This window comes from Ranitomeya variabilis, chromosome 3 (genome assembly GCF_051348905.1).
Source record: "Ranitomeya variabilis isolate aRanVar5 chromosome 3, aRanVar5.hap1, whole genome shotgun sequence".
Lineage (NCBI taxonomy): Eukaryota > Metazoa > Chordata > Amphibia > Anura > Dendrobatidae > Ranitomeya > Ranitomeya variabilis.
Genome location: NC_135234.1, coordinates 749,286,571 through 749,314,179, shown reverse-complemented (window position 1 = coordinate 749,314,179; position 27,609 = coordinate 749,286,571). Strand labels below are relative to the sequence as shown.

At 44.7% G+C, this 27,609-nt stretch overlaps 1 protein-coding gene across 1 annotated transcript in view; it reads left to right on the top strand.

Annotated features, from left to right (window-relative positions):
• Positions 1-27,609, top strand: part of LOC143817284 (putative N-acetylated-alpha-linked acidic dipeptidase) — a 93,917-nt gene that overhangs the window by 16,395 nt on the left and 49,913 nt on the right. Inside the window, exon 3 of the mRNA XM_077298553.1 lies at positions 11,222-11,408. Within this exon, the coding sequence (XP_077154668.1) occupies positions 11,222-11,408 (187 nt within the window). The remainder of the gene's footprint in view (positions 1-11,221; positions 11,409-27,609) is intronic.

The window sequence follows — 27,609 nt, the reverse complement described above, 5'->3', positions numbered from 1 at the left end:
GTCTGATTGTTTAAATCAAGTTTTTATATTAAAATCTCTCGTTTTGATGATGTGTGGTTTTATTATTATTTTAGTTGTGAGATAAAAAATGAAACATCTGTCAACTGATTATCATAGCAGGTAGGATAAAGCTGGCCATACATATGCGGCGCCCCAGGGTCCTGGTCGTCGCAGTGGTATTGCTTTCCTCTCGGGGAGAGTGATGCTTTGTTTGGAGGCAAAGAAGGATAACTGCATCCAGGAATCACAAACATGCAACACATTTCACACTCCAGACTACCAGGGGGAGCTTCTGCTCCTATTTATTGGGTCACTCCCCATATATATACACTCACCGGCCACTTTATTAGGTACACCATGCTAGTAACGGGTTGGACCCCCTTTTGCCTTCAGAACTGCCTCAATTCTTCGTGGCATAGATTCAACAAGGTGCTGGAAGCATTCCTCAGAGATTTTGGTCCATATTGACATGATGGCATCACACAGTTGCCGCAGATTTGTCGGCTGCACATCCCAAAGATGCTCCATACAAGGCAGGATGGATCCATGCTTTCATGTTGTTTACGCCAAATTCTGACCCTACCATCCGAATGTCGCAGCAGAAATCGAGACTCATCAGACCAAGCAACGTTTTTCCAATCTTCTACTGTCCAATTTCGATGAGCTTGTACAAATTGTAGCCTCAGTTTCCTGTTCTTAGCTGAAAGGAGTGGTACCCGGTGTGGTCTTCTGCTGCTGTAGCCCATCTGCCTCAAAGTTCGACGCACTGTGCGTTCAGAGATGCTCTTAGGCCTACCTTGGTTGTAACGGGTGGCGATTTGAGTCACTGTTGCCTTTCTATCAGCTCGAACCAGTCTGCCCATTCTCCTCTGGCATCAACAAGGCATTTCCGCCCACAGAACTGCCGCTCACTGGATTTTTTTTCTTTTTCGGACCATTCTCTGTAAACCCTAGAGATGGTTGTGCATGAAAATCCCAGTAGATCAGCAGTTTCTGAAATACTCAGACCAGCCCTTCTGGCACCAACAACCATGCCACGTTCAAAGGCACTCAAATCACCTTTCTTCCCCATACTGATGCTCAGTTTGAACTGCAGGAGATTGTCTTGACCATGTCTACATGCCTAAATGCACTGAGTTGCCGCCATGTGATTGGCTGATTAGAAATTAAGTGTTAACAAGAAGTTGGACAGGTGTACCTAATAAAGTGGCCAGTGAGTGTATATATACACTCACCGGCCACTTTATTAGGTACACCTGTCCAACTTCTTGTTAACACTTAATTTCTAATCAGCCAATCACATGGCGGCAACTCAGTGCATTTAGGCATGTAGACATGGTCAAGACAATCTCCTGCAGTTCAAACCGAGCATCAGTATGGGGAAGAAAGGTGATTTGAGTGCCTTTGAACGTGGCATGGTTGTTGGTGCCAGAAGGGCTGGTCTGAGTATTTCAGAAACTGCTGATCTACTGGGATTTTCACGCACAACCATCTCTAGGGTTTACAGAGAATGGTCCGAAAAAGAAAAAAAATCCAGTGAGCGGCAGTTCTGTGGGCGGAAATGCCTTGTTGATGCCAGAGGTCAGAGGAGAATGGGCAGACTGGTTCGAGCTGATAGAAAGGCAACAGTGACTCAAATCGCCACCCGTTACAACCAAGGTAGGCCTAAGAGCATCTCTGAACACACAGTGCGTCGAACTTTGAGGCAGATGGGCTACAGCAGCAGAAGACCACACCGGGTACCACTCCTTTCAGCTAAGAACAGGAAACTGAGGCTACAATTTGTACAAGCTCATCGAAATTGGACAGTAGAAGATTGGAAAAACGTTGCTTGGTCTGATGAGTCTCGATTTCTGCTGCGACATTCGGATGGTAGGGTCAGAATTTGGCGTAAACAACATGAAAGCATGGATCCATCCTGCCTTGTATGGAGCATCTTTGGGATGTGCAGCCGACAAATCTGCGGCAACTGTGTGATGCCATCATGTCAATATGGACCAAAATCTCTGAGGAATGCTTCCAGCACCTTGTTGAATCTATGCCACGAAGAATTGAGGCAGTTCTGAAGGCAAAAGGGGGTCCAACCCGTTACTAGCATGGTGTACCTAATAAAGTGGCCGGTGAGTGTATATAACTGGTAGTCTGTAGGGAAAGTTAGTTCAGTTCCTGGCAGAGCTCCAGACAGAAGTTCTGTCAGTTCCAGACCAGAGTCTGAGGAGGACAGAAGGTTAAAGGAGCTGTGCATGCCCTCAGAGCTGCAGCTCCCAGAAAGAGACATTGAAAGGCAGATTTGTATTGCAGTGAGTGTGAAGGAAGTCGAAGCAAAGGAGAGGATACCAGAAGGGGACCAGCCCCACTCAGGCTGTCTCCTTCTGAGGTGCAGAATCCCGGTAGCCAGAACATCGAGGGAGTAAGGACCTCTACGCCCTATTTCAGAGACCGGCAGGACAGCTAATTGCAGGTTACTTGTCCACACCTACACCCAGGAGGCATGGTGACATCTACAGAGCCGGGTTATCTAAGAGACCCTATAAACAGGCTCAAGTCACCAGTCATTCGGGTATTGTCCTATCCTATATGGGGGACAGAGAGAACGGAGCACCACATCTATGAGACCCTTATGGGAAGCCATAGGCAGTAAGGGACTACACCACCACAGCGCAAGGGAAGGCTACTGAATTCCACCTGGACAAGGGGACTCTGGACTTGCCTCCAAACCGACTGGACTCTGCCTGCCCTGTGATCTGGTACCCTGGACTGTGGATGCTGAAGTCTTCAGTAAAGGTAAAGAGACTGCAACCTTGTGTCCTCGTTTTTCACTGCGCCTCTCACCATACCACCATGTACACACCAGGAAGCCCTGGGGATACACTTCACCTGTGGGAAGGTACACCATCTAGCTGCCATAACATCACCCCAGCGGACCCCTTAAAGCAGCGTCGGTCACCCTGACCAAATAACACAGGTGGCGTCACGAACATTACCCTTAAAGACCTTTCCCTTTTACACGGACGTCCCAGGGCCACAGACCGGGTCAGCCACCTTGACATTCCCCTGTGAACCGCAGGACCCGATACCGAGTACCCCCACTGCCCTGACTGGGCGCTCCACATATGATAGCTGACAGCCAAGCACTCGTGTCTCCAGACTTCCTCCATATACATGAAAGTTCGGCATCAATTGTTTTCAAATGGAAAAGAGGAGAACATTACTGCCAAATTAGTCTCTTATCACCTACTCCTTATCTCCCAAAGCCCACTCCCTAGAGTAAGGAGGCGGAGGCCCCTGTACCCATTGATATCAGCAGGTGCGGCCAACATTAGATAATTTATATGGGGACTTCTATAAATAACACAGGATCCACCATTCACAATAGGTGATGTCACAGCTCACCTCCTCCTCCTGTACAATGACTGATAACACCTCTATATACAGTAGATAACACAGGATCCACCATTCACAATAGGTGATATCACAGCTCACCTCCTCCGGTACAATGACTGATAACACAGGATCCACCATTCGCAATAGGTGATGACACAGCTCACCTCCTCCGGTACAATGACTGATAACACCTCTATATACAATAAATAATACAGGGTCTACTATTCACAATACGTGATGTCACAGCTCACTTCCGTCCCCTCACTGCACTACGCAATTTGCACAAAGCATGCCCACAACACTCTCCATGACAGTCAACGAGTCAGAGCCGGTCCATTGCTATCAAAGGACTTTGTAGCTGCTGTAAAAAAATAAATTTAAATGCTCAAGAAATAAAGGAAAAATAACAGAATAAAAATAGTTTTAAACGAAAAAAAATCACAGCAGAACATCACCCAGAAAACTGTCCTCTGAGATCAGTAATCTATGGCCCGCTGTCTTCCTGGCCGGTAGGTTGTTAAACTAAAGGAATGTACTGCATGGGCTGTCTCTCTGATTAACAGTATTTGTCTTCTAAGCTTATTTTTCTAGCTTGTTGTTGTGACCTTTTGGCCCACCGGCATGTGTGGTGTGGAGTTATAACAAGGATCTAGTAATGAACAGTAACAATCCCATTTGCCTTGTGTCAAACTGCCCTGTTTGTAATTATTAACCTCCAGATTGTTGATCACTAAATGAACCAAGCTTGCAATTAATGGCCAACGCTCCGAGTTGCATAAAGGCATTTCTTTTTTATTTTGAGGTTATCTAAAGTCAAAATAAATTCAGCTGCAATCAAAATCATCTGCATTCCTCCCCCCTTCACCTGCATTCCACATTTGGTTTACTTGCTAAATTTATGACCTTTCTGCTGTTTGCAATGGAGCAAGAACAATATAAATAGCTCAACATAGCGAGTATAACAAGGGTTCTCCAAATTCGCCACAAAATGTCACTTTTCCTGACTATTGTAACTGCAGTCTTGGAATTATTTCTTCCCTTCATAACAAGTGGCTTTAGTATTTAGTAGAGCCCTTCTGGCTGTTATAACCTGTTGTAAAAGTGATGCATAGCCTGACACCATCCTCTGGCAGCGTTAATGAGGAATCTGAGCAGATTCTTCATGGGCAATGACTTCCAGTTCACTAATATTTTGGGTTTGCTGCAACCACCTTGTACAAATCACAATAAAAAATGTCTACGCTTGTTCAAGTCCGGCGACTGTGGGGGCCATTCTAGAGTCTTTAGAATCATAGAATGTTAGAGTTGGAAGGGACCTCCAAGGTCATCACAGATGTCTGTCCAGCCTCTGTTTGAAGACTTCCTTTGAAAGAGAACTCGACGCCTCTCGTGGCAGCCTGTTCCACTCACTGATCACCCTCACTGTCAAAAAGTTTTTTCTAATATCTAATCTGTATCTTCTCTCTTTCAGTTAGATTCCATTGCTTCTCGTGTTTCCATGTGCAAATAAGAATAGTGGTGATCCCTCCACACTGTGACAGCCCTTCAGATATTTGTAGACAGCTATTAAGTCTCCTCTTCTTCTTTTTTCCAAGCTAAACATTCCCAAATCCTGTAACCGTTCCTCATAAGACATAGTTTGCAGTCCACTCACCATCCTGGTAGCTCCTCTCTGAACTTGCTCCAGTTTTTCAATGTCTCTTTCAGGACTTCTTCTGAAAAGTTAATCAGATACTGATGGAAACAGAGTTCACAAAGACTGTTTTCCTTGTTATAGCAGCTACATATTTTCCAACTTTTAGGAATGCCTTTACCACGTTCCCTGACTGTGCCAGTGGATGCTGGGGCTATGTTGGAAAATTGGGCATCCTGGTGCAGCGCCCCAGAGTCCTGGTCGTTGCAGTACTGTGGCTCCGCCACTAAGGGGAGCCATGGTGCGTTCGATGGCACTGAAGGAGTTCCTCCAATCAGGTATCACAGACACCAATATGTTTCACAGCTGGGCCTCCGGGGGGAGCTAAGGGTGCTATTCATTAGGCCACTCCCCACCATAGTGGGTAAACTGGGGGTCAGGCAGGAAGTTAGTAGAGAAAGCTGACTGGATCGAACGAAGCAACACCTAGTGAGAGAGAGGGTTGTGGAGGAAGAGACAGTAGGGTCTCTGCCAGGGGTGGGATCCTGGCAGAGGCTTGGCATTGAAAGAACGTAACGGGACCGTGCCTGCTCAGAATAGCGGCGGTGCCCTAAGAAAGGATTAGAAGCTAGATAGATTGTGCTGAGTGAGAAACGAAATCAAGCAGAAGGAGAATACCAGCAGGGGTTTTGTTGAAAGAGGCAGCACCTTGCTGAGGCGCATTACCGGTGGCCGGAACGCCGAGGGAGTGGAATAATATACAGCTTTAAGCCATACTCCAAACAGCGGCAGGACAGTCAGTCTCAGGCGGGCTGTCTACCACATATCACCTATGAAGTCTTGGGGGGCAATTGCGGGAGAGGGGCGTCTCTAGGGTCCCGGAAGAACTCCAGGCCTACCTGACAAACGGGTGCCGTTCTTACTGTAACATCAGGAAGGGACGGAAGATTAGCAGAAGATCAGTTAATCGAGTTGTGAGGGAACTTAAGAAACAGACACAACAGTTGTGGGGTACTTTCCGTAAGCACAGCAGGGAAGGACTACAACACAAAGCGCTAAGAAGGAAGGCACTGATTTCCACCTGTGAGGAGAACTCTGGAAGTGCCATTGGACCGGCCGGACTTGCGCAGCCTGGTGGACCGGATTCTGGACTGAGGACCGAGAGATCTCCAGTAAAGAGGTAAAGAGACTGCAACCTGGTGTCCTCGTTATTTACGGCGACCTGCACCCCACAACTGCACCGCTATACCACCGTTAACAGCACCTATTTGCAACGGACGTCCCTCACTGACAGACAGGGCCACGGACCGGGTCTAGCCACCGTGACAACCCCAGGACTGAGATCCCAGAGGCCCGGCTCCGGGTACCCCTCGGCCCTGCGGCGGTGTGGGGGCGCTCCACTGGCACCATTCACAATGGACGTTTCAGAAATGCTGCTTTCCGGGAGACTTTGTTAGGCTTTAGCAGCTATTGGAAATCTTTCAACTGTTCTGGGATTCCAAGAAGTCTCTTCTTTTATTAGGAAAGTTCACAGGTATCATACATGGCAACGATGCTGAAATTGACTATGTCCCAGATGAAGAGGCACAGGGTTTACACAAACCCCATCCGTGAATTAGAGTTTACGGACCTGACTTGACCAATTCCGGAGAGGATCATCGGGGGACTAAGGCATCATTGATTTGTCAACACCAATGTTGGTAACTAAAGTATGAGATAATAAGAGCAAACAGATTTATGAAACACCAATTAAAGGGCTTGTCCACTACAGGACCTGTGGAAATGGGTTCTCTGGTCTCTTCTGTAATCACAAGAAATCAGTGGGAGACATAAAGCTGATTATAAAGGAGCAGCACCAGTACGAGAGGTGAATCGCTGGGGTTTTATGTCTATTCTTAGCTTTGTTGATTTAATAATAAAAACCTCCATAGAAGCATTTTAGGTTCCATATTGGAATTACTTTATAGAAATCGGTGGTGGAGGTGGAGATCACGTTCTTCATCAGTGCAATCATTTTGACCTTCACTGATGAGCCATGTGAATGGCGTCTGTAAGATTCCCTAGTACAAAGCCACATGGCCTCTATTTGCTGCTTAAAGTGCTTCATCGGGTCATATACATTTGTTGAGATCTTTCCATAGACGCATGTCTTCCAATATGGCATCTGATGGAGGCTTCTATGTGTTTTCTTTTTCTTACGTATAAAATGAAGGACATGCAGCCTTCCAGTTCATCTTTATGGGATCCATATTAGCGTTCCATCCAAAACAGATCTATAAAACGACTGTGGGCTTGAGGTGGACATATTTCAGCTCCTATTCTCCTATGCATATGTAGATTATACAAATGTTTTCAATGGGAATACACATGTGAGTGTCTAATATGCTACACATGTAAAGCCTCCTACGTTTTTTTTTAGTAGACTGTCCTTAAGGGGGCTGCCACAAAACTCTGCAGTTACTCTGACTTCTGAATCCTCCCAGAGCGTGCCTTCAGGATTCTACGATGCTGGTGGTGAGCCTAGACGTTCATGTGACCACAAGTATATGATCTGCATATTCCCGGCCAATGCAAGTGAATTGGGCAAAACTGCGCCTGTCTAGTCGGAATGTGGCTGGAAGTATGTCTATTGTGGTCACATGACCGCCTAGTCTCACCGCCGACACCGTGGAATCTTGACAGTGTACGTTGAGCGTGATTTGAGGATTCACAAGTCTGCTGTCACATAGTTAACTTAATGGGGTTATCTCAACATAAATGGGTAAAATTGCAAATTACTTGTAACATCAAGCAGCTTTGCAATACATTTGGTATTAAAACTTCTCCCCATTCCCAAGAATAGATTTTATAATGCCATAGTTTCCTGCTCATTGCCTATGAGCGATGGCTGTTCTGCTAGTTAAAGAGTGCAGCGCTAATAAGGTCATCGTTATAGAGCTTGCAATTGTTGGATCTTGCCAGCTTCAGTGCCCCTGTGCTCCACTGATGCTGCAGAGGCATAGCTTGCAGCATTGGAGAGTGCGCAGTATGGACCAACCATGCTTATGAATCTTCAGAAGAGCACCGCCCCCGAGAAGCAAGAAGCCCGGAGACAGAGGAGCAGCACACCCCTGAAGATTGATCTTGAGGAAACCTCTTTAAGACTTGATGTACCATATTTTTTCCAATCTGATTTTTATTTTCTTTTAACCTTGGACAACCTTGGGAAATGAACCCCAAAATATGTGGAGAGTGTGTAAACTTTGACCCAAAGTAAGCGTTTCTGGGAGGTTTAGGGATATCAAAGGCATAGCTCAAATGTACTGATTTGAGGCATCAAAATTATCTGTTTTTCGTTATTCATCTGCTCTGTCACACAGATTCCTGTAATCCTCATTTAGGTCCATGCCTGTAGCCCTGATATGACAAACCCTGTCCTCAAAACGCACACAGGTGTCATCAGACATGATTCACAAACTCATGTGGAACGTTTCGAGGCTTGATCCTCAAGAACTGTCACATCACGTGAGGCTGTAAGACATGAAGATGGGGGTCCGCTGTGGTAACTCTCTGAAATTTTCCAACCAGTAGAACGAGGGCCATTAGCTTCTCCTTGTCTGTCAATCAAGCCAAGTTGGGTAGGGTAAAGCCAGAGGGAGCCAACTGGAAGACTTCTCTTCTAATAGAGGGATCTTTTGCTACGTGCCTGGCTCGTTAATTAAATGTAACCTTTCTTTAAGAATGACTCCTCTAATTTTCATGCTGCCTGTGGTTCAGGTAGCATTAGATGACAGATAGGGTGCCTTTTAATCCCAGACTAAATACCATTTATGTCTACATTTAGAAGAAGTGTGTAGTTACTGTGTATTGAAGACCCAGAACAAGGAACTTTTTGTTTCTATTGTTTCATTTATGGCACAAAGAACATTTGTTTATTATGTTTTGTTTTACTATACACCCAGAAAGGATTAATGAATCTGTCATTAAATGATGAGATTCTGATTTTTTTATTTATTTATTTTTTTTTTATTCTCACTCGGCACATAATTTCTCTGTTTTTAGGGAAGAATTTTGCAGATAAAAATGGCAAGTTGCAGTGGATTGCCCAGGATTAAAAAGAAAAAAATGGCTGCTGTCTTCCAAAAATAGTCACACCTGCCCCAAGTTCGCATGTGGTATTTGATACAATTTTTTACATACTGTATACAGCAGGTACGGAAAGTATTCAGACCCCTTTTAATTTTTCACTCTTTGTTTCATTGCAGCCATTTGGTAATTCGGAAAAGTTCCTTTTTTCTCATTACTGTACACTCTGCACCCCATCTTGACTGAAAAAAAAGAAATGTAGAAATTTTTGCAAATTTATTAAAAAATAAAAACTGAAATATCACATGGTAATAAGTCTTCAGACCCTTTGCTCAGTATTGAGTAGAAGCCCCTTTGGAGCTAGTACAGCCATGAGTCTTCTTGGGAATGATGCAACAAGTTTTTCACCCCTGGATTTGGGGATCCTCGGCCATTCTTCCTTGCAGATCCTCTCCAGTTCCGTCAGGTTGGATGGTGAACGTTGGTGGACGCCATTTGCAGGTCTCTCCAGAGATGCTCCATTGGGTTTAGGTCAGGGCTCTGGCTGGGCCAGTCAAGAATGGTCACAGAGTTGTTCTGAAGCCGCTCCTTTGTTATTTTAGCTGTGTGCTTAGGGTCATTGTCCTGTTGGAAGGTGAACCTTCGGCCAAGTCTGAGGTCCAGAGCACTCTGGAAGAGGTTTACATCCAGGATATCTCTGTAGTTGGCCGCATTCATGTTTACTTCAATGACAACCAGTTATCCTTATCCCGCAGCTGAAAAACACCCCCATAGCATGATGCTGCCACCACCATGTATCACTGTTGGGATTGTATGGGCAGGTGATGAGCAGTGCCTGGTTTTCTCCACACATACCACTTAGAATTATCACCAAAAAGGTCTTTGTCTCATCACACCAGAGAATCTTATTTCTCATAGTCTGGGAGTCCTTCATGTGTTTTTTTTAGCAAACCCTATGCAGGCTTTCATATGTCTTGCACTAAGGAGAGGCTTCTGTCTGGCCTCTCTGCCAAAAAGGCCCGACTGGTGGAGGGCTGCAGTGATAGCTGACTTTGTGGAACTGTCTCCCATCTCCCTACTGCATCTCTGGAGCTCAGCCACAGTGATCTTGGGGTTCTTCTTTACCTTTCATCAAGGCTCTTCTCCCATGATTGCTCAGTTTAGCTGGACGGCCAGGTCTAGGAAGACTTCTGGTGGTTCCAAACTTCTTCCATTTAAGGTTTACGGAGGCCACTATGCTCTTAGGAACCTTGAGTACTGCAGAAATTCTGTTGTAACCTTGGTCAGATCTGTGCCTTGCCACAATTCTGTCTCTGAGCTCCTTGGCCAGTTCCTTTGACCTCATGATTCTCATTTGGTCTGACATGCACTGTGAGCTGTGAGGTCTTATATAGACTGGTATGTGCCTTTCCAAATCAATTCCTATGAGTTCAATTAAACACAGTTGGACTCCAATGAAAGAGTAGAGCCATCTCAAGGATGAGAAAGAAATGGTCAGCATGTGACTTAAATATGAGTGTCTGAGCAAAGGGTCTGAATACTTATGACCATGTGATATTTCAGTTTTTCTTTTTTTTTTATATATATATATATATATATATATATATATATATATATATATATATATATAACAAATGATCAGATGATCACGAATTCAAGTGCTTTATGGGGATTGAAAAAGTAGAATTAAAAAAGAATTGTATCTCTCCCTCTAAATAAAGAGACATTAAAAAGAAATCATATTTGGTATAGTCTTGTCCGTAAAAGTCCAATTTATTAAAATCCAAGAAAGTTAAACCTGGAAGATAAACACCATAAGGCCAAAAATATCAAAGCGTTAGAAATAATAATGCCATATCAGTCTCCACTCTTCCCTCATACAATGCAAATAAGGATTAAAACATCATATCTATGCCCAAAATTGCGCTTGATTTTGTTCACGATGTAACAAGATTCGTCCCATAAATAAACAAGCCGACATATGGGTATGAATGGTCTCATAAAAAAATTAAGTTATGGTTCACAGCAGAACGTGGTGTGTGAGGGGGAATGAAAAATGGCCATAACAGAAAATTCGGTTAATACTTGTTCTGTGGTTAGCAGCATTTGTGAGGTAAATATTAATTTTTTCTTTTTCAGTAATTTTAGTCGGGTTCCTCATTTAGCCGGAACAGAAGAGAATTTCCTTCTTGCGAAACAAATCCAAACCCAGTGGAAGGATTATGGATTGGATAAAGTGGAACTGGTCCCTTATGATATTTTACTGTCGTACCCCAATGAATCAAATCCCAACTACATCTCTATCATTGATGAGCAAGGACGTGAGGTAAATACACAACATTTTTTTGTAAATGTATGCTGTGCTCTGATTGGTTGCTATAAGCGACCAGGTTTTCTTACAGTTTTTACAAATGAGGAGCGAATATGGATTGTCATTATTCCCATTTTATTAAGAGAAGCCATAGCACTAAGACATCCATTACTTTTTGTCCAACATCTAGGACCTCCACCGATCCTGAGAATGAAATGGCTACAGCACTGAGGACTGCTTCCACTTTTTAAGGATTCCCAGGAGAGTGGCTCCTGACCGATCACTCTGCAGTACCACCCTACCTTAAGTGAAGAGGATATTTTCAGTTCCCATACCCTCAAGGACTGTAAGAGGCCATCATGAAGAGAAACCTTTGCGAGGCCTAATTTAGTGCTAAAGCCCCTTCAATCTCAGAATCGGTAGGACTCACGGAAATCAGATGTCCACAGATCATAAAAGTGATGGTCTGTCCTAGGAGTATGTCATCACTTAGATAAGAATACCACTTTATGTTTTAGCACAATGTTTAATTTGATTTATATATGTATAATTGGTTCAGTCTACATGGTTGCACATGGCCTCATCTATCCAGCTGAACCAAGACAATGCTTTATTGTGCTGACACTGAAGGAGCAACCCAGAGATGACCATGAATGTACAGCGTAAAAGCTGAATGGTAGTACTGTTTTTTTTGTGATGGAGCTAGTGAGATCATATGAATGATGATAGCATCGGGAGAGGAGTGTACTGACTTTTTTGGGAGATGGTGACCTGTCCCTTTAGGTGACTTAGTAAGTTATGAGAGGTCTATATGAGATATAGGCTGTCCTGTTCCGTTAGCACTGATAAAAGAACATATAGACCATTGAGAATGATAACAGCAGCAGGGGAGGAGTATGTTGATCTTGTGAGAGACAGTGACCTGGACCACATGTAATTAGAAGCAATGTTAATCTACATGTTATAGCATTTGAGCAATCATATGACGGAAATCATGACAGCAGCAGATGAGGGGTGACTCGTCCAACTATGTGACTTAAGCCCCATCAATCCCACCCAATACAAATTAGACTGTCAGCCGGACTAACTGATAATGAAGGGTTTGGCCGACAGTCTCATATCTATGGAAGCCTTAGACAACTTATTGTTAGGGGAAATATAAATCCGGCATATCCAATCTCGGGCTATCGATCATATTGTCTCGCAAGCATAAACCATCGCCAGACATGCTGAACAAGCTCTCCTATGTATGGAAGAGCCAGTCGAGATGTCTGTGAGGCCGACAACTAATGTCTATGGCGGTTCATCATAAGATAGAGGCTGTCCTCTACAGTTCTACAGGTTTTGTTGTTGTTTTTTTTAATGGCCTTTGGCTCACTCTCAAGCCATGATGTGAACATTGATCTTATGCAAGCCTAGATAGGTCCCCCAGGGTCTTCTCCTCTGTTATCTTGATAGTATTAAGCCATCAGGTTGCTAGTATTCCTCTTCGCCTTGTTCCTTCTATTCTTCAAACTGTAGGGTTCAGCCAGGACCGTAGTCATGGCCGAAGACACCAGGGCCTCTGTGTCCTGGCCTCCTCTCACAGAAAATTAACATTCTTCCATCAGCATACCTGTGTCTTCTCTCACCACACCGTCAGGGATTCCTCTGCGGTGCTGGGGACTTTCTGTAATCGACTTCACAAGAATTGAGACACAATGTGGTTCAAATACAAAACAAAGAACTTTACTCGATACACTTTGCAGGCTACATACAGTACACATCCTGGATCTTCCCTGTACTCAGTTCCACGTCCTTCAGTATATTATGGGGTAATAACGCCGTAGGCAGTACCGCAGCGTTCGCCTTGTCCAGACTCACTATTTCTGGGGTTTCCCTCATCCGTTTCGCGCCGGATCTGAGAGCGTCTGCCCATGCAATAATCTGCCACATCTTGACCATCTGTGCCCTGTACTTTCCCGGACTGCTTCCTTTCCTCCACTCCAAGCTACTGTAACTCGGCTGCTGTACACTGTCCTTCTGTCCCTATAGGACTCTGAATGGCTGAGTTCTCTTTTCAAACATTACGTGACTGCTGTGGTGTTCTGGGCCTAGAGCTCGTGTGGACTCTTTGGGCGCTTAGGCCCTTCTGAGTTTGCCTAACATAACACACTTGCTTACCACACAGCAGCCCCTCCTACAATTAACCATCCACTTACACTTACTTCCTGTATACACTATGAATGCTATAGTGCCCCCATCTAGTGGCCATAATTGGACACTACGCTTTCCCTACTCTACACAAAGCAATAATACAACAGTAGAACGTATAACATATATATATACGTATATATATATATATATATATATATATATATATATATATATATATATATATATATATATATTAGACTGTGGCCCGATTCTAATGCATCGGGTATTCTAGAATATGCATGTCCCCGTAGTATATGGACAATGATGATTCCAGAATTCGCGGCAGACTGTGCCCGTCGCTGATTGGTCGAGGCAACCTTTATGATATCATCGTCGCCATGGCAACCATTATGACATCTACGTCGATACTGTGCCCGTCGCCCGTCCATTATGACATCATCGTCGCCATGCTGTGCCCGTCGCTGATTGAGACGTGGGATTTCCAGGACAGACAGACAGACAGACAGACAGACAGAGAAACCCTTAGACAATTATATATATATATATAGATATCAGGTAAAAAATGAAGGCAGCACTCCAATTCTTAAAAGTGTAGAAAACTTGTGAAGTTTATTTCAGCCCCACATCTCATACGACGTTTCGGCTCACACTGAGCCTTTCTCAAGCCATGAGAAAGGCTCAGTGTGAGCCGAAACGTTGTATGAGATGTGGGGCTGAAATAAACTTCACAAGTTTTCTACAGTTTTAAGAATTGGAGTGCTGCCTTCATTTTTTACCTGATGTGTTATTTGGGTGGATGAGTGGACCGTCCTGCCCGGGAGGCTTGGCACCCATTGGTGAGCATTGTGCTGTTTCCATTATATATATATATATATATATATATATATATATATATATATATATATATATATATATATATATATATATATATATATATATATATATATATATATATATATATATATATATACTCACCGGCCACTTTATTAGGTACACCTGTCCAACTTCTTGTTAACACTTAATTTCTAATCAGCCAATCACATGGCGGCAACTCAGTGCATTTAGGCATGTAGACATGGTCAAGACAATCTCCTGCAGTTCAAACCGAGCATCAGTATGGGGAAGAAAGGTGATTTGAGTGCCTTTGAACGTGGCATGGTTGTTGGTGCCAGAAGGGCTGGTCTGAGTATTTCAGAAACTGCTGATCTACTGGGATTTTCACGCACAACCATCTCTAGGGTTTACAGAGAATGGTCCGAAAAAGAAAAAAAATCCAGTGAGCGGCAGTTCTGTGGGCGGAAATGCCTTGTTGATGCCAGAGGTCAGAGGAGAATGGGCAGACTGGTTCGAGCTGATAGAAAGGCAACAGTGACTCAAATCGCCACCCGTTACAACCAAGGTAGGCCTAAGAGCATCTCTGAACGCACAGTGCGTCGAACTTTGAGGCAGATGGGCTACAGCAGCAGAAGACCACACCGGGTACCACTCCTTTCAGCTAAGAACAGGAAACTGAGGCTACAATTTGTACAAGCTCATCGAAATTGGACAGTAGAAGATTGGAAAAACGTTGCTTGGTATGATGACGAGTCTCGATTTCTGCTGCGACATTCGGATGGTAGGGTCAGAATTTGGCGTAAACAACATGAAAGCATGGATCCATCCTGCCTTGTATGGAGCATCTTTGGGATGTGCAGCCGACAAATCTGCGGCAACTGTGTGATGCCATCATGTCAATATGGACCAAAATCTCTGAGGAATGCTTCCAGCACCTTGTTGAATCTATGCCACGAAGAATTGAGGCAGTTCTGAAGGCAAAAGGGGGTCCAACCCGTTACTAGCATGGTGTACCTAATAAAGTGGCCGGTGAGTGTATATATATACAGTATATATATGAAACAAAGCACAGTAATACCCCTAAACAGTGTAGCTGTACCATTGTATAAGAGTGGTAAAATGCTAAATCGTGTAGCAGTACCAACATACGTTAACAAATTGACCAATACTGATAATATACGGCATCAGGACGAGAGAGCAAGGCAAAGGTATAAACGTAATATATCATACCCCCTGCACAACCATGATGCCCTTCTCCAGCTCTTCTTTTACCAGCGATATAAGAACATGTAGACGATTGAGCATGATCAGCAGCAGGAGAGGAGTGTGTTCATCTTGTGTCAGACAGTAATCGGTAAATTATTATGATGATGTAAGGACTAATGTGATAGAGGCAGTCCTATTTATTCAGTTTACATGTTTTTCCATTCCTACTATCTTATGATGAGAATGGTCACGACAGCAGGGAAGGAGTGAGTAGAATTTTTGGTAGACAGTGACTTGTTCCTTCTTGTGACTCAGGAAGTTAGGCCAAGTCTGTACATAATGGAGGCTGTGCTGTTGGTTAGCAGTATTAAAAGAACTTGTAGACCAATGGGAATAATAGCAGCAGGAGAGGAGTATGCTGAACTTCTAGCAGAAAGTGATCTATTAATTCATGTGATTAAGTAAGTTATGACAGGACTACATGCAATAGTGGCAGTTGTATTACTCTACATGTTCTAGCATTCTAAACAACTATTATAGGACGGGATTGTTGACCGCAGTCATAGAGTAGTGTGTTGATCTTGTGGGAGGTAGTGATCTGTTCTTTGTGATCACAATGAAGATATAGCTACATATAACAGTGATCATAATATAGGGTGATGTGTGAACTCGAGATAATCAGTCTCCATTATCATTTCGTTCCCAATATAATGTGGCATACATTTGTTCTTACTATAAATTCATGGAAATTGCAATTGTATAACTGAAACCTCCTCCTAACGAGACGAGCCCTGGAAAGTACAAGAGGGAACTTATAAGAAGAGCTGACATCATCAGAGCTTCAGTTCAACTTCCAGGTTCACCCCCCCTAAAACAAACAAAGAAAAAAGTTCCCATTACCTTGAAAACCCTTATCGTACCTACTACTAGTGGTAGGATTCAGACAAAATTTGCTCAAAGCTTTGTCTTCTCAGATGGCATGTTTGATCAGTTTACAATTGTAAGGTTACTGACTGAGGTAGTCGTGGATGAGCTGCTGCTTCTACACGCTCTGGCACCCTACAGGAAAATTGTGTCCCAGTCCGGTGTGCTGCTTCTTGTGGGGTCCATCACACTTACTTGTGGGCCATAGGCCTCTACTGGCTCCAGGTTTCCATCTTCCAGAAATGCAGCACACAATCCAGGGGACACCAAATACTTTGACAGTCAAACGATTGCGGAGCAGTTTGCAATCATTACAGTAAAGTATGTGGGATAGGGCACAACAGTTAGTCTTTCCCTCAGCTACTGGACATAACTTCAGCCCTAACATTCGGTCTGGGTAGAGCTTCCCTTCAAGTCGGCGGAGAATTAAGGATGTCCTGTCCTGTTCTATTCTCCACCAATTTATTTGGGGGTACCTTTGGCTTTTCCAGCCTTACCTCCGCCACACCAACATCGGGCTCAACACATTCTGCCTCTCTCTCAGAGACCATCCTGACAGGGACTAGAGCACGGATCATCTACACACAGGCCTGTTAGCCCTTATCAGGAAGTGTTGCTACTGCGCTGGTCACATTGGGAGGTTTTCTCTCCTTGAAATGAGGGAGACTCTCTTCCTCCGGCATACAGCTCCAGGACAACATCCTCAGTTGTTCGTAGTCCAGAAGGCCTACATGTGGCTGGGGAGTGGTGGTTGACCATTGGATCATCGTCGACAGTATGGGTGATGCCCCCCAGGCAGTGCCCGCTGTCCAGTGACTTCCCACAGTGGCCCTGGGTGTGATTATCTCCAGCATCTCTTCCTCCACTTCCATCTCTCCCTCACTAATATTCATGGGGCAGTCATGGGCCACACCTGGGTCATGACTGCTATGTTCCATCACCGCACAGAGTTTTTCCCAGTTCCTAAATGGCTCCTGGTGCTTCCTGGCTATGTGCTTCCTGTGGGTTTGGATCTGCCTCTTCTTGGGGCGAACCCATGCCTCCTGCCATGCCTCCTGAATCCGCCATGTTCCACCTGATGGGCACCGCCTCACATGGCATCGCGCCCCCCTTAGTTACGCACCTCCTACCCCAGGCTGGATCCTGGCTGTGGGGCACATCCCTCTTCTGGCCGACATCTTCTCTTCTGGGCTGGACACATCTCAGGCTCCATCCACACTCATGATAGGCGGTCCTTCTTCTCTTCACCACCGCATCTTCATCTTGCCAACTTCTGTCCACCATCTTGGGCAACATGTATTCTGGCGCTCTTCTATCTGCACTATGCGTCTTTTCTACCCCGCTTTCTAGATGAGAGCAATATCCTGCCGACTGTTGTGATTTGGTTCGTGGGCTCCCCCGGTGGTCTCTTGTGGTACTGGTGTCCTGCAAGCTTTGCCTTCTCAGTTCACCTGTTCCTATCAGGATGTGGGAGTATCCTATTTAACCTTGCTCCTCAGTCATTCTAATGCTGGCCATCAATGTATCCAGAGTGATTCTGTTGCATGTTCCTGCTCCCAGTTTTCTGCTCAGCTAAGTTGGACACTTTAGTCCTTTAGTCTATTTTTGTATGTTTTGTCCAGTTTGCACTTATGTGAATCTCTGCAGCTGGAAGCTCTTGTTGGGCTGAAATTACCACTCCAGTGGCATGAGTTGTCACATGAGTTAAGGTAATTTCAGGATGGTGTTTTGAAGGGTTTTGCAGCTGACCGCGAAGTCCTCTGTTGTATCTTTCTGCTATTTAGTTAGCGGGCCTCTCTGTGCTAAATCTGCTTTCATACTACGTGTGTCTTTTCATCTGCTCTCACCGTCATTATATGTGGGGGGCTGCTATCTCCTGTGGGGACATTCTCTGGAGGCAAGCCAGGACTGTGTTTTCTTCTACCAGGGGTAGTTAGTTCTCCGGCTGGCGCGCGGCATCTAGAGACAACGCAGGAATGCCCCCTGGCTACTTCTAGTGTGGTGTGTAGGTTTAGCATCGCGGTCAGCTCTAGTTTCCATCACCCGAGAGCTTGACCGTTTATTCTATGCTTCTGATGTTTCCTTGCCATTGGAAACCATAACAGTATGGCCAGCCCAAATGTTTAATCTATAGGCTGAAGCAGGAGAGATAAGGAACTGTGTGAAATCTTTTTTTTTTTTTTTTTTTTTCCTTCCTCTGAAGTTGCACTCCAGCTCTAATTGCAGTCTCCTGTTTTCCTCTCCTCTTAACCCCTGAATGGCTCAGACTTTATCTGTTGAAATATGGATCCCCAGAGTCTGGCTACCAATTTGAATAATCTTGCCTCTAAAGTTCAGAATATACAAGATTTTTTGTTACATGCTCCTCGGTCTGAACCTAAAATTCCTATACCGGAGTTTTTTTCTGGAGATCGATCTTGTTTTCTAAATTTTAAATACAATTGTAAATTGTTTCTTTCGCTGAGATCTCATTCTGCTGGAGATCCTGCCCAGCAAGTAAAAATTGTTATTTCTTTACTGCGGGGTGACCCCCAAAATTGGGCATTTTCATTGGCACCAGGGGATCCTGCGTTGCTCAATGTGGATGCGTTTTTTCTGGCTTTGGGGTTGCTTTATGAGGAACCAAATTTGGAGATTCAGGCGGAGAAAGCCCTAATAGCCCTCTCTCAGGGGCAAGATGAAGCCGAAATATATTGCCAAAAATTTCGAAAATGGTCTGTGCTTACTCAGTGGAATGAGTGCGCTCTGGCGGCAATTTTCAGAGAAGGTCTCTCTGATGCTGTAAAAGACGTCATGGTGGGGTTTCCTGCGCCTACTGGTCTGAATGAGTCCATGACAATGGCAATTCAGATTGATCGGCGTTTACGGGAACGCAAACCTGTGCACCAGTTGGCGGTGTCTTCTGAAGAGGCACCACAGAGTATGCAATGTGATAGCTTTCTGTCCAGAAGCGAACGACAGATTTACAGGCGCAAAAATCATTTGTGCTTCTATTGTGGAAATTCTACTCATGTTATATCAGCATGCTCTAAACGAACAAAGAAAGTTGATAAATCCTCTGCTATTGGCACTTTGCAGTCCAAGTTTATTTTGTCTGTAACTCTAATTTGTTCGTTATCTTCTTTTGTTGCGGATGCGTATGTGGATTCTGGCGCCGCTTTGAGTCTTATGGATTGGTCCTTTGCCAGGCGCTGTGGGTTTGATCTAGAGCCTCTGGAAGTTCCTATACCTTTAAAGGGTATTGATTCTACACCATTGGCTAGTAATAAACCACAATACTGGACACAAGTGACTATGCGTATGACTCCAGACCATCAAGAGGTGATTCGCTTCCTTGTACTGTATAATCTACATGATGTGTTGGTGCTGGGATTGCCATGGTTGCAAACTCATAACCCAGTCCTTGACTGGAAAACAATGTCTGTACTAAGCTGGGGATGTCAGGGAAATCATGGGGGCGCACCTTTGGTCTCCATTGCTTCATCTATTCCCTCTGAAATTCCTGAGTTTTTGTCTGATTATCGTGAGGTTTTTGAGGAATCTACTCTTAATTCTCTTCCTCCTCACAGAGATTGCGATTGCGCCATAGATTTGATCCCTGGCAGTAGATTTCCTAAGGGTCGTCTATTCAATCTGTCTGTACCTGAACATGCTGCCATGCGAGAGTATATTAGGGAGTCCTTGGAAAAGGGACATATTCGTCCTTCTTCGTCTCCTCTTGGAGCGGGGTTCTTTTTCGTAGCTAAAAGTGATGGTTCTTTGAGACCTTGTATTGATTATAGACTCTTGAATAAGATCACAGTCAAGTATCAATATCCTTTGCCATTGCTGACAGATTTATTTGCTCGCATTGAGGGGGCGAAGTGGTTCTCTAAGATTGATCTTCGCGGTGCGTATAATTTGGTGCGAATTAAGCAGGGGGATGAGTGGAAAACCGCATTTAATACGCCCGAGGGCCATTTTGAGTATTTGGTGATGCCTTTTGGTCTGTCAAATGCCCCTTCGGTCTTTCAGTCTTTTATGCACAATATTTTCCGTGAATATCTGGATAAATTTATGATTGTGTATTTGGACGATATCTTGATTTTTTCGGATGACTGGGAATCTCATGTTCAACAAGTTAGGAGGGTTTTTCAGGTTTTGCGGACCAATTCTCTGTTTGTTAAAGGTTCAAAGTGTGTTTTTGGGGTTCAGAAGATTTCTTTTTTGGGGTACATTTTTTCCCCCTCTTCTATTGAGATGGATCCTGTGAAGGTTCGGGCTATTTGTGACTGGACGCAACCGACTTCTCTTAAGGGCCTTCAGAAATTTTTGGGCTTTGCTAATTTTTATCGTCGATTCATAACTGGTTTTTCTAGTGTTGTCAGGCCTTTGACTGATTTGACTAAAAAGGGTGCTGATGTTGCAGATTGGTCTCCTGCTGCTGTGGAGGCCTTTCGGGAGCTTAAGCGCCGTTTTTCTTCTGCTCCGGTGTTGTGCCAGCCTGATGTTTCTCTTCCTTTTCAGGTGGAAGTTGATGCTTCCGAGATCGGAGCGGGGGCGGTTTTGTCGCAGAAAAGTTCAGATTGTTCAGTGATGAGACCTTGTGCGTTCTTTTCTCGAAAGTTTTCGCCCGCCGAGCGAAATTATGACGTCGGTAATCGGGAGCTTTTGGCGATGAAGTGGGCATTCGAGGAGTGGCGTCATTGGCTTGAGGGTGCCAAACATCAGGTGGTGGTCTTGACTGATCACAAAAATTTGATTTATGTTGAGTCGGCCAGACGTCTGAATCCTAGACAGGCGCGCTGGTCGTTGTTTTTCTCCCGGTTTAATTTTGTGGTTTCGTATCTGCCAGGTACTAAGAATGTGAAGGCGGATGCCCTTTCTAGGAGTTTTGAACCTGATTCCCCTGGTGATTCTAAACCTACGGGTATACTTAAGGATGGGGTGATATTGTATGCTGTCTTCCCAGACCTGCGACGTGCTTTACAAGAGTTTCAGGCGGATCAGCCTGATCGTTGTCCGCCTGGTAGATTGTTTGTGCCGGATGAGTGGACCAATAGAGTCATCTCGGAGGTTCATTCTTCTGCGTTGGCAGGTCATCCGGGAATTTTTGGTACCAGAGATTTGGTGGCTAGGTCCTTCTGGTGGCCTTCCCTGTCTCGGGACGTGCGTACTTTTGTGCAGTCCTGCGATGTTTGTGCTTGGGCCAAGCCTTGTTGTTCTCGGGCTAGTGGGTTGTTGTTGCCCTTGCCTGTTCCTAAGAGGCCTTGGACACACATCTCTATGGATTTTATTTCTGATCTCCCTGTTTCTCAGAAGATGTCCGTCATTTGGGTGGTGTGTGACCGCTTTTCTAAGATGGTTCATTTGGTGCCCTTGCCCAAGCTGCCTTCCTCATCTGAGTTGGTGCCCCTGTTTTTTCAGAATGTGGTTCGGCTGCATGGTATTCCGGAGAATATCGTTTCCGACAGGGGATCCCAGTTTGTGTCCAGATTTTGGCGGGCGTTTTGTGCCAGGATGGGCATTGATTTGTCTTTTTCGTCTGCATTTCATCCCCAGACAAATGGCCAGACGGAACGTACTAATCAGACCTTGGAGACTTATTTGAGGTGTTTCGTGTCTGCTGATCAGGATGACTGGGTCTCCTTTTTGCCGTTGGCTGAGTTTGCCCTTAATAATCGGGCCAGTTCTGCCACTTTGGTCTCCCCTTTCTTTTGCAATTCAGGGTTCCATCCTCGTTTTTCATCTGGTCAGGTGGAGTCTTCGGATTGTCCTGGAGTGGATACCATGGTGGATAGGTTGCATCGTATTTGGGGGCAGGTGGTGGACAATTTGGAGTTGTCCCAGGAGAAGACTCAACGTTTTGCTAATCGCCATCGTCGTGTTGGTCCTCGTCTTCGTGTTGGGGACTTGGTGTGGTTGTCCTCCCGTTTTGTCCCTATGAGGGTCTCTTCTCCTAAGTTTAAGCCTCGGTTCATCGGTCCTTATAAGATTTTGGAAATTCTTAACCCTGTGTCTTTTCGTTTGGACCTCCCAGCATCCTTTGCTATCCATAATGTCTTCCATCGGTCATTATTGCGGAGGTATGAGGTACCACTTGTGCCTTCTGTTGAGCCTCCTGCTCCTGTGCTGGTTGAGGGTGAATTGGAGTACGTGGTGGAGAAAATCTTGGACTCCCGTGTTTCCAGACGGAGACTTCAATATCTGGTGAAATGGAAGGGCTACGGTCAAGAGGATAATTCTTGGGTTACAGCTTCTGATGTTCATGCTTCTGATTTGGTCCGTGCCTTTCATAGGGCTCATCCAGATCGCCCTGGTGGTTCTTGTGAGGGTTCGGTGCCCCCTCCTTAAGGGGGGGGTACTGTTGTGATTTGGTTCGTGGGCTCCCCCGGTGGTCTCTTGTGGTACTGGTGTCCTGCAAGCTTTGCCTTCTCAGTTCACCTGTTCCTATCAGGATGTGGGAGTATCCTATTTAACCTTGCTCCTCAGTCATTCTAATGCTGGCCATCAATGTATCCAGAGTGATTCTGTTGCATGTTCCTGCTCCCAGTTTTCTGCTCAGCTAAGTTGGACACTTTAGTCCTTTAGTCTATTTTTGTATGTTTTGTCCAGTTTGCACTTATGTGAATCTCTGCAGCTGGAAGCTCTTGTTGGGCTGAAATTACCACTCCAGTGGCATGAGTTGTCACATGAGTTAAGGTAATTTCAGGATGGTGTTTTGAAGGGTTTTGCAGCTGACCGCGAAGTCCTCTGTTGTATCTTTCTGCTATTTAGTTAGCGGGCCTCTCTGTGCTAAATCTGCTTTCATACTACGTGTGTCTTTTCATCTGCTCTCACCGTCATTATATGTGGGGGGCTGCTATCTCCTGTGGGGACATTCTCTGGAGGCAAGCCAGGACTGTGTTTTCTTCTACCAGGGGTAGTTAGTTCTCCGGCTGGCGCGCGGCATCTAGAGACAACGCAGGAATGCCCCCTGGCTACTTCTAGTGTGGTGTGTAGGTTTAGCATCGCGGTCAGCTCTAGTTTCCATCACCCGAGAGCTTGTCCGTTTATTCTATGCTTCTGATGTTTCCTTGCCATTGGAAACCATAACAGCCGACTATGCCAAATATAAGGTGCCTGAGTAAGGTAGTCAAAGACCAGCTGCTGCTTCTGCATGTTCTGGCACCCTACCAGAAAATTGTTTCCCTGTTCCCGGTGTGCTGCTCCCTGTGGGGTGCATCAAACTTACTTGTGGACCATAGGCCTCTACCGGCAGCAGGTTTCCATCTTCCAGAAATGCAGCACACAATCAGGACACACCATATACTTTAACAGCCAAATGATTGCTGAGCAGTTTTCAGTCATTACAATAAAGCATGTGAGATAGGGCACAACAGGTTACAGTCTTTACCTCAGGTACCAGACATAACTTCAGCCCTAACGCTGTGTAGAGCTTTTTTTTCTTACTGACTTTCGCTTACACTGGGAATTCCACTCCACCAAAGGCAGTGCACCCGGATTCCATTATCTTCTGCTTCAGAGAGTCTGTGTCCATCTTTCACTGCAGTCCCATAGAATTGACCTAAAAGACCCTGACGCTCATCTTGAGGTTCCAGGACCAGGAGATGGGTCCAAAAAGAAGAGTTATATGGCAAGCCACTGCTCCGAGTAATAGGATCATGTTGTCCCTAGCAGCCCACTGCACATTTCTATTGCAACCCCTTCACCACAGGGTGTCATGAAATTGTCCCAGGCTTTTGACAGTGTACACTTGTCTCTCCTGGAGGGACTCCCTCTTCCGTCCGATCGGTGTTTCTGCATCGCAGGGGCCCTATAATTGCCATGACAACAGGATGTCATATGACAACTTCGTTATCTGTCAGCTACAGAGGCCTGCTTAGACCATGTCCAGAGCATTGTCTAAGAGGCTTCTGTCAGTGTAAAACTGACAGCTATAATGCATTGCAGTGCTGGTGCATTGCTATGCTTTTACCATTGATCAAAGCAATAAAAGTTAAACGTTCAAGCCCCATAGAGAAACAAAGTAAAGGAGTAAAAAAACAAAAACGAAAAATGTTCATATATATTTGTAAAAAATTACAAAAAAAAAAATATTATACAAATACATATGTATATTTATGTAAAAACAAAAATAAAAACAACCTGATCTATAAAAACTATCACTGTCACGGTTAACCCCTTAAGTGAACACCTTTTTTTTAAAAAAAAGTGGCAACAACTATGCTTTTTCTCCAAACTGCAAAAAAGTGGAATAAAGCATGATAAAAAGAGATGAATGTAAATAAAAATGCTATAACTGAGAATGTCATATTGTCCAGCAAAAAACAAGCCCCATATAGCTCCATCAGCAGGAAAAACAAAACGTTTTAGCTGTCAGAATATAGCTATGCAAAAACAACTATTTTTTTATATACTTGTTTTTGTGTAAAAGCACCAGAATATTAAAAAAATAAATATAAATGTGGCATTGCTGTAATCGTACTGATCCAAAGAATAAGGCTGCCTTATCAACTTTACTACATGGTGAACGGCATGGAAAAAAAAAATTACTGAATTGCTGTTTTTTGTTCATTCTGACTCCCAAAAATCGGAATAGAAAGTGATCATATGAAATTGTCATATGCCCGAAATGGTACAAATAAAAACGTCAACTCGTCCTGCAAAAAACAAGCCTTCAAATGACTGTTGGCAGAAATATTGAAAAATTATAGCTTTCAAAATATTGTGATGAAAAAACTTTTTTTTTGTAGAAATAAAAAACATTTTAATGTGTGACAGAATTTATACATCTGGTATCGCTATAATCGCATGGGTCTGAAGAATAAAGTCTTCTAATCACTTATACCACAAGAGGAATGGCGTAAAAAATAAATAAAACCAATTCTTCATCTGCTATTGATTTGTTCATTCTGCTTGCCAAAGGTTTCAATAGGGCTGGGAGCACTTTTATCCTGCACTGTAACCGCTTACACCAGGGTTTCCGTGTAAATCTCTGATGATACACCTGCCAGAAGATTCCCTATAATGAGGCAGATGGAGGCACTGTCGATGCCGTCTGGCCAGTGATCCGGCGGTGTCCTTCTGGAACGCCCGCCAGGGCCTCGGGGTTACTCGGTACCAGGTCTGGCCGCTATTAAAGGTGTGGTCATGGTGGCAGCGACCCGATCCATGGCCCTGGGCACCCAAGTAAAAGGACGGTCTTTAAAGGGATTTGTAAAGTAATAAAAGTTTGTGATGCCACCTGTGATACTCGGTCAGGGATGACCGATGGTGCTTAAAGGGGTAATCTGGGGGTGATGGTACTGCAGCAAGATGGTGTCGCTTCCCACAGGTGAAGCTGGGTCCCCAGGGCTCCCGGTGTGTTTGGCAAGGATTGTGTGGGTCCAGAATAAACGGAGGACACAGTTGCGGTCCCTCTACCTGGTTTACTGATGGTAGACAGTCTCAGTCCAGGGTACTAGCAACAGGCGTTGGTGTGGTCTGTTCGACCTGGAGGCAATGATGGATCCCTCTCCCAGTTGAGGTTCTTAAGCCTTCCTTCTCACGCTTTGATGTAAGTTCCTTGCTGGCTGTGGCTCCCTTACAAGGTCCTCTCACTCCTGTCCTGGGACAGTAACCTGTATGCTGGGCAACGTGAACCTTTTTACAGGGTCTTTATCACGACCCGGGCACTGTGTCCTGCTGCACCTTCAGGTGTGGGTGTGGACAAATGACTTACAATCTTCTGTCCTTCCGGTTCTGCTGTGGGACAAAGAGTACGACACAGCCTCGAGCTCCCAGTGCCCTGTTCCTGTGCTTCAGCTCAGAGGGTGCCCAATCACAGTTACCCTCCAAGCTCCTTGTTTCTCCTTTGCTTCTCCCCTCAAACAAGTACTATCACTGCAACCCTTCAGGTTTTCTTCCGCCCCTGGAGCTGCAGCACACACGTGGCTGCACGGCCCCACTCTCTGCTTTCACTCATCTCCTCCACTGTCTGCTACCAACTGCCTAACTTCTCCTGCAGTCCAGAATCTATATATCTGGGGAAGCTCCCCTGAATCTGGGTTCAGAGCTCCCCCTTCTGGCCTGGATATAGAATATGTTGCATGTAGGTGTATTACCTGTTAAAGGGAATCCTCCTTGCCTCCAGGCATGACCTCACCCTCCCCATGGCGGTCTGCCACAATTTTATGCACCTCACCTGGACAACGCTGAACAGAGGACAAAGGAAGTGCGCAGTAACTGTTAACTCAGACGCTTTTCAAGTTACTGGTAGCACAAAGGTTCTGGAAAAGCCACATGGCTCCCATGAAAAGAAATCTAGCGAAATATGTGTTCCCAAATACAAATGCCCCCCTACATTCTGAACCCCACAATGTGCCTAAACCACAGTTAGTGTCCACATGTTTGATATTAAAATAGTGATGAGAACCCGCATAATTTATGGGTGCGTGGGTCTAGAAGCACAAGCTGGACACAATGTTTGGGCACTACAATGTGTTGGGTATCACAATGGTTTATTTGCAAGTTTTACTCTGCAATTTCTGGTTTGTTTCTAGAATATGCCCATAGAGTCAAAATCGTCACTACACCCATAGATCAATTCCCAGAGGAGTGTAAATTCCAATAAGGGGTCACTTGAGGGACGTTTACCCCGTTTAGGTACATTAGGGACTCTTCAAATGGAGTCCACAAACTTTTCTGGAGAAATCACCATCGCAAAAATCAAATAGCACTCCTTTCCACCCGAGTCCTACTGTGTTACCAAAGAGTGCTATGCAGCCCTATATATATGGTATTGCCACATTCGGAAGAAATTGTTTAACAAATTATGGGGACCTTTTAACCCATTTTTCCATGTGAAAATGAATCTGGGGCTAAAACAGTACACGTGTGCTGTCAATATCCTCACTGTACCACTACATGTATTCACTGAGGGGTGCAGTTTGTAAAATGGGGTCACCTATAGAAGGTTCTGCTGTTCTAGCATCTCAGGAGCTCTCCCAATGTGACATAGCACCCTGCAAACCATAGCAGCAAAATCTGCATTTCTATATAGCACTTCTTCCCTTCTGAGCTGTGCACTGTGCATGAAAAGTAGTTTCTGACCACAAATTCAGTATTGGCGTAC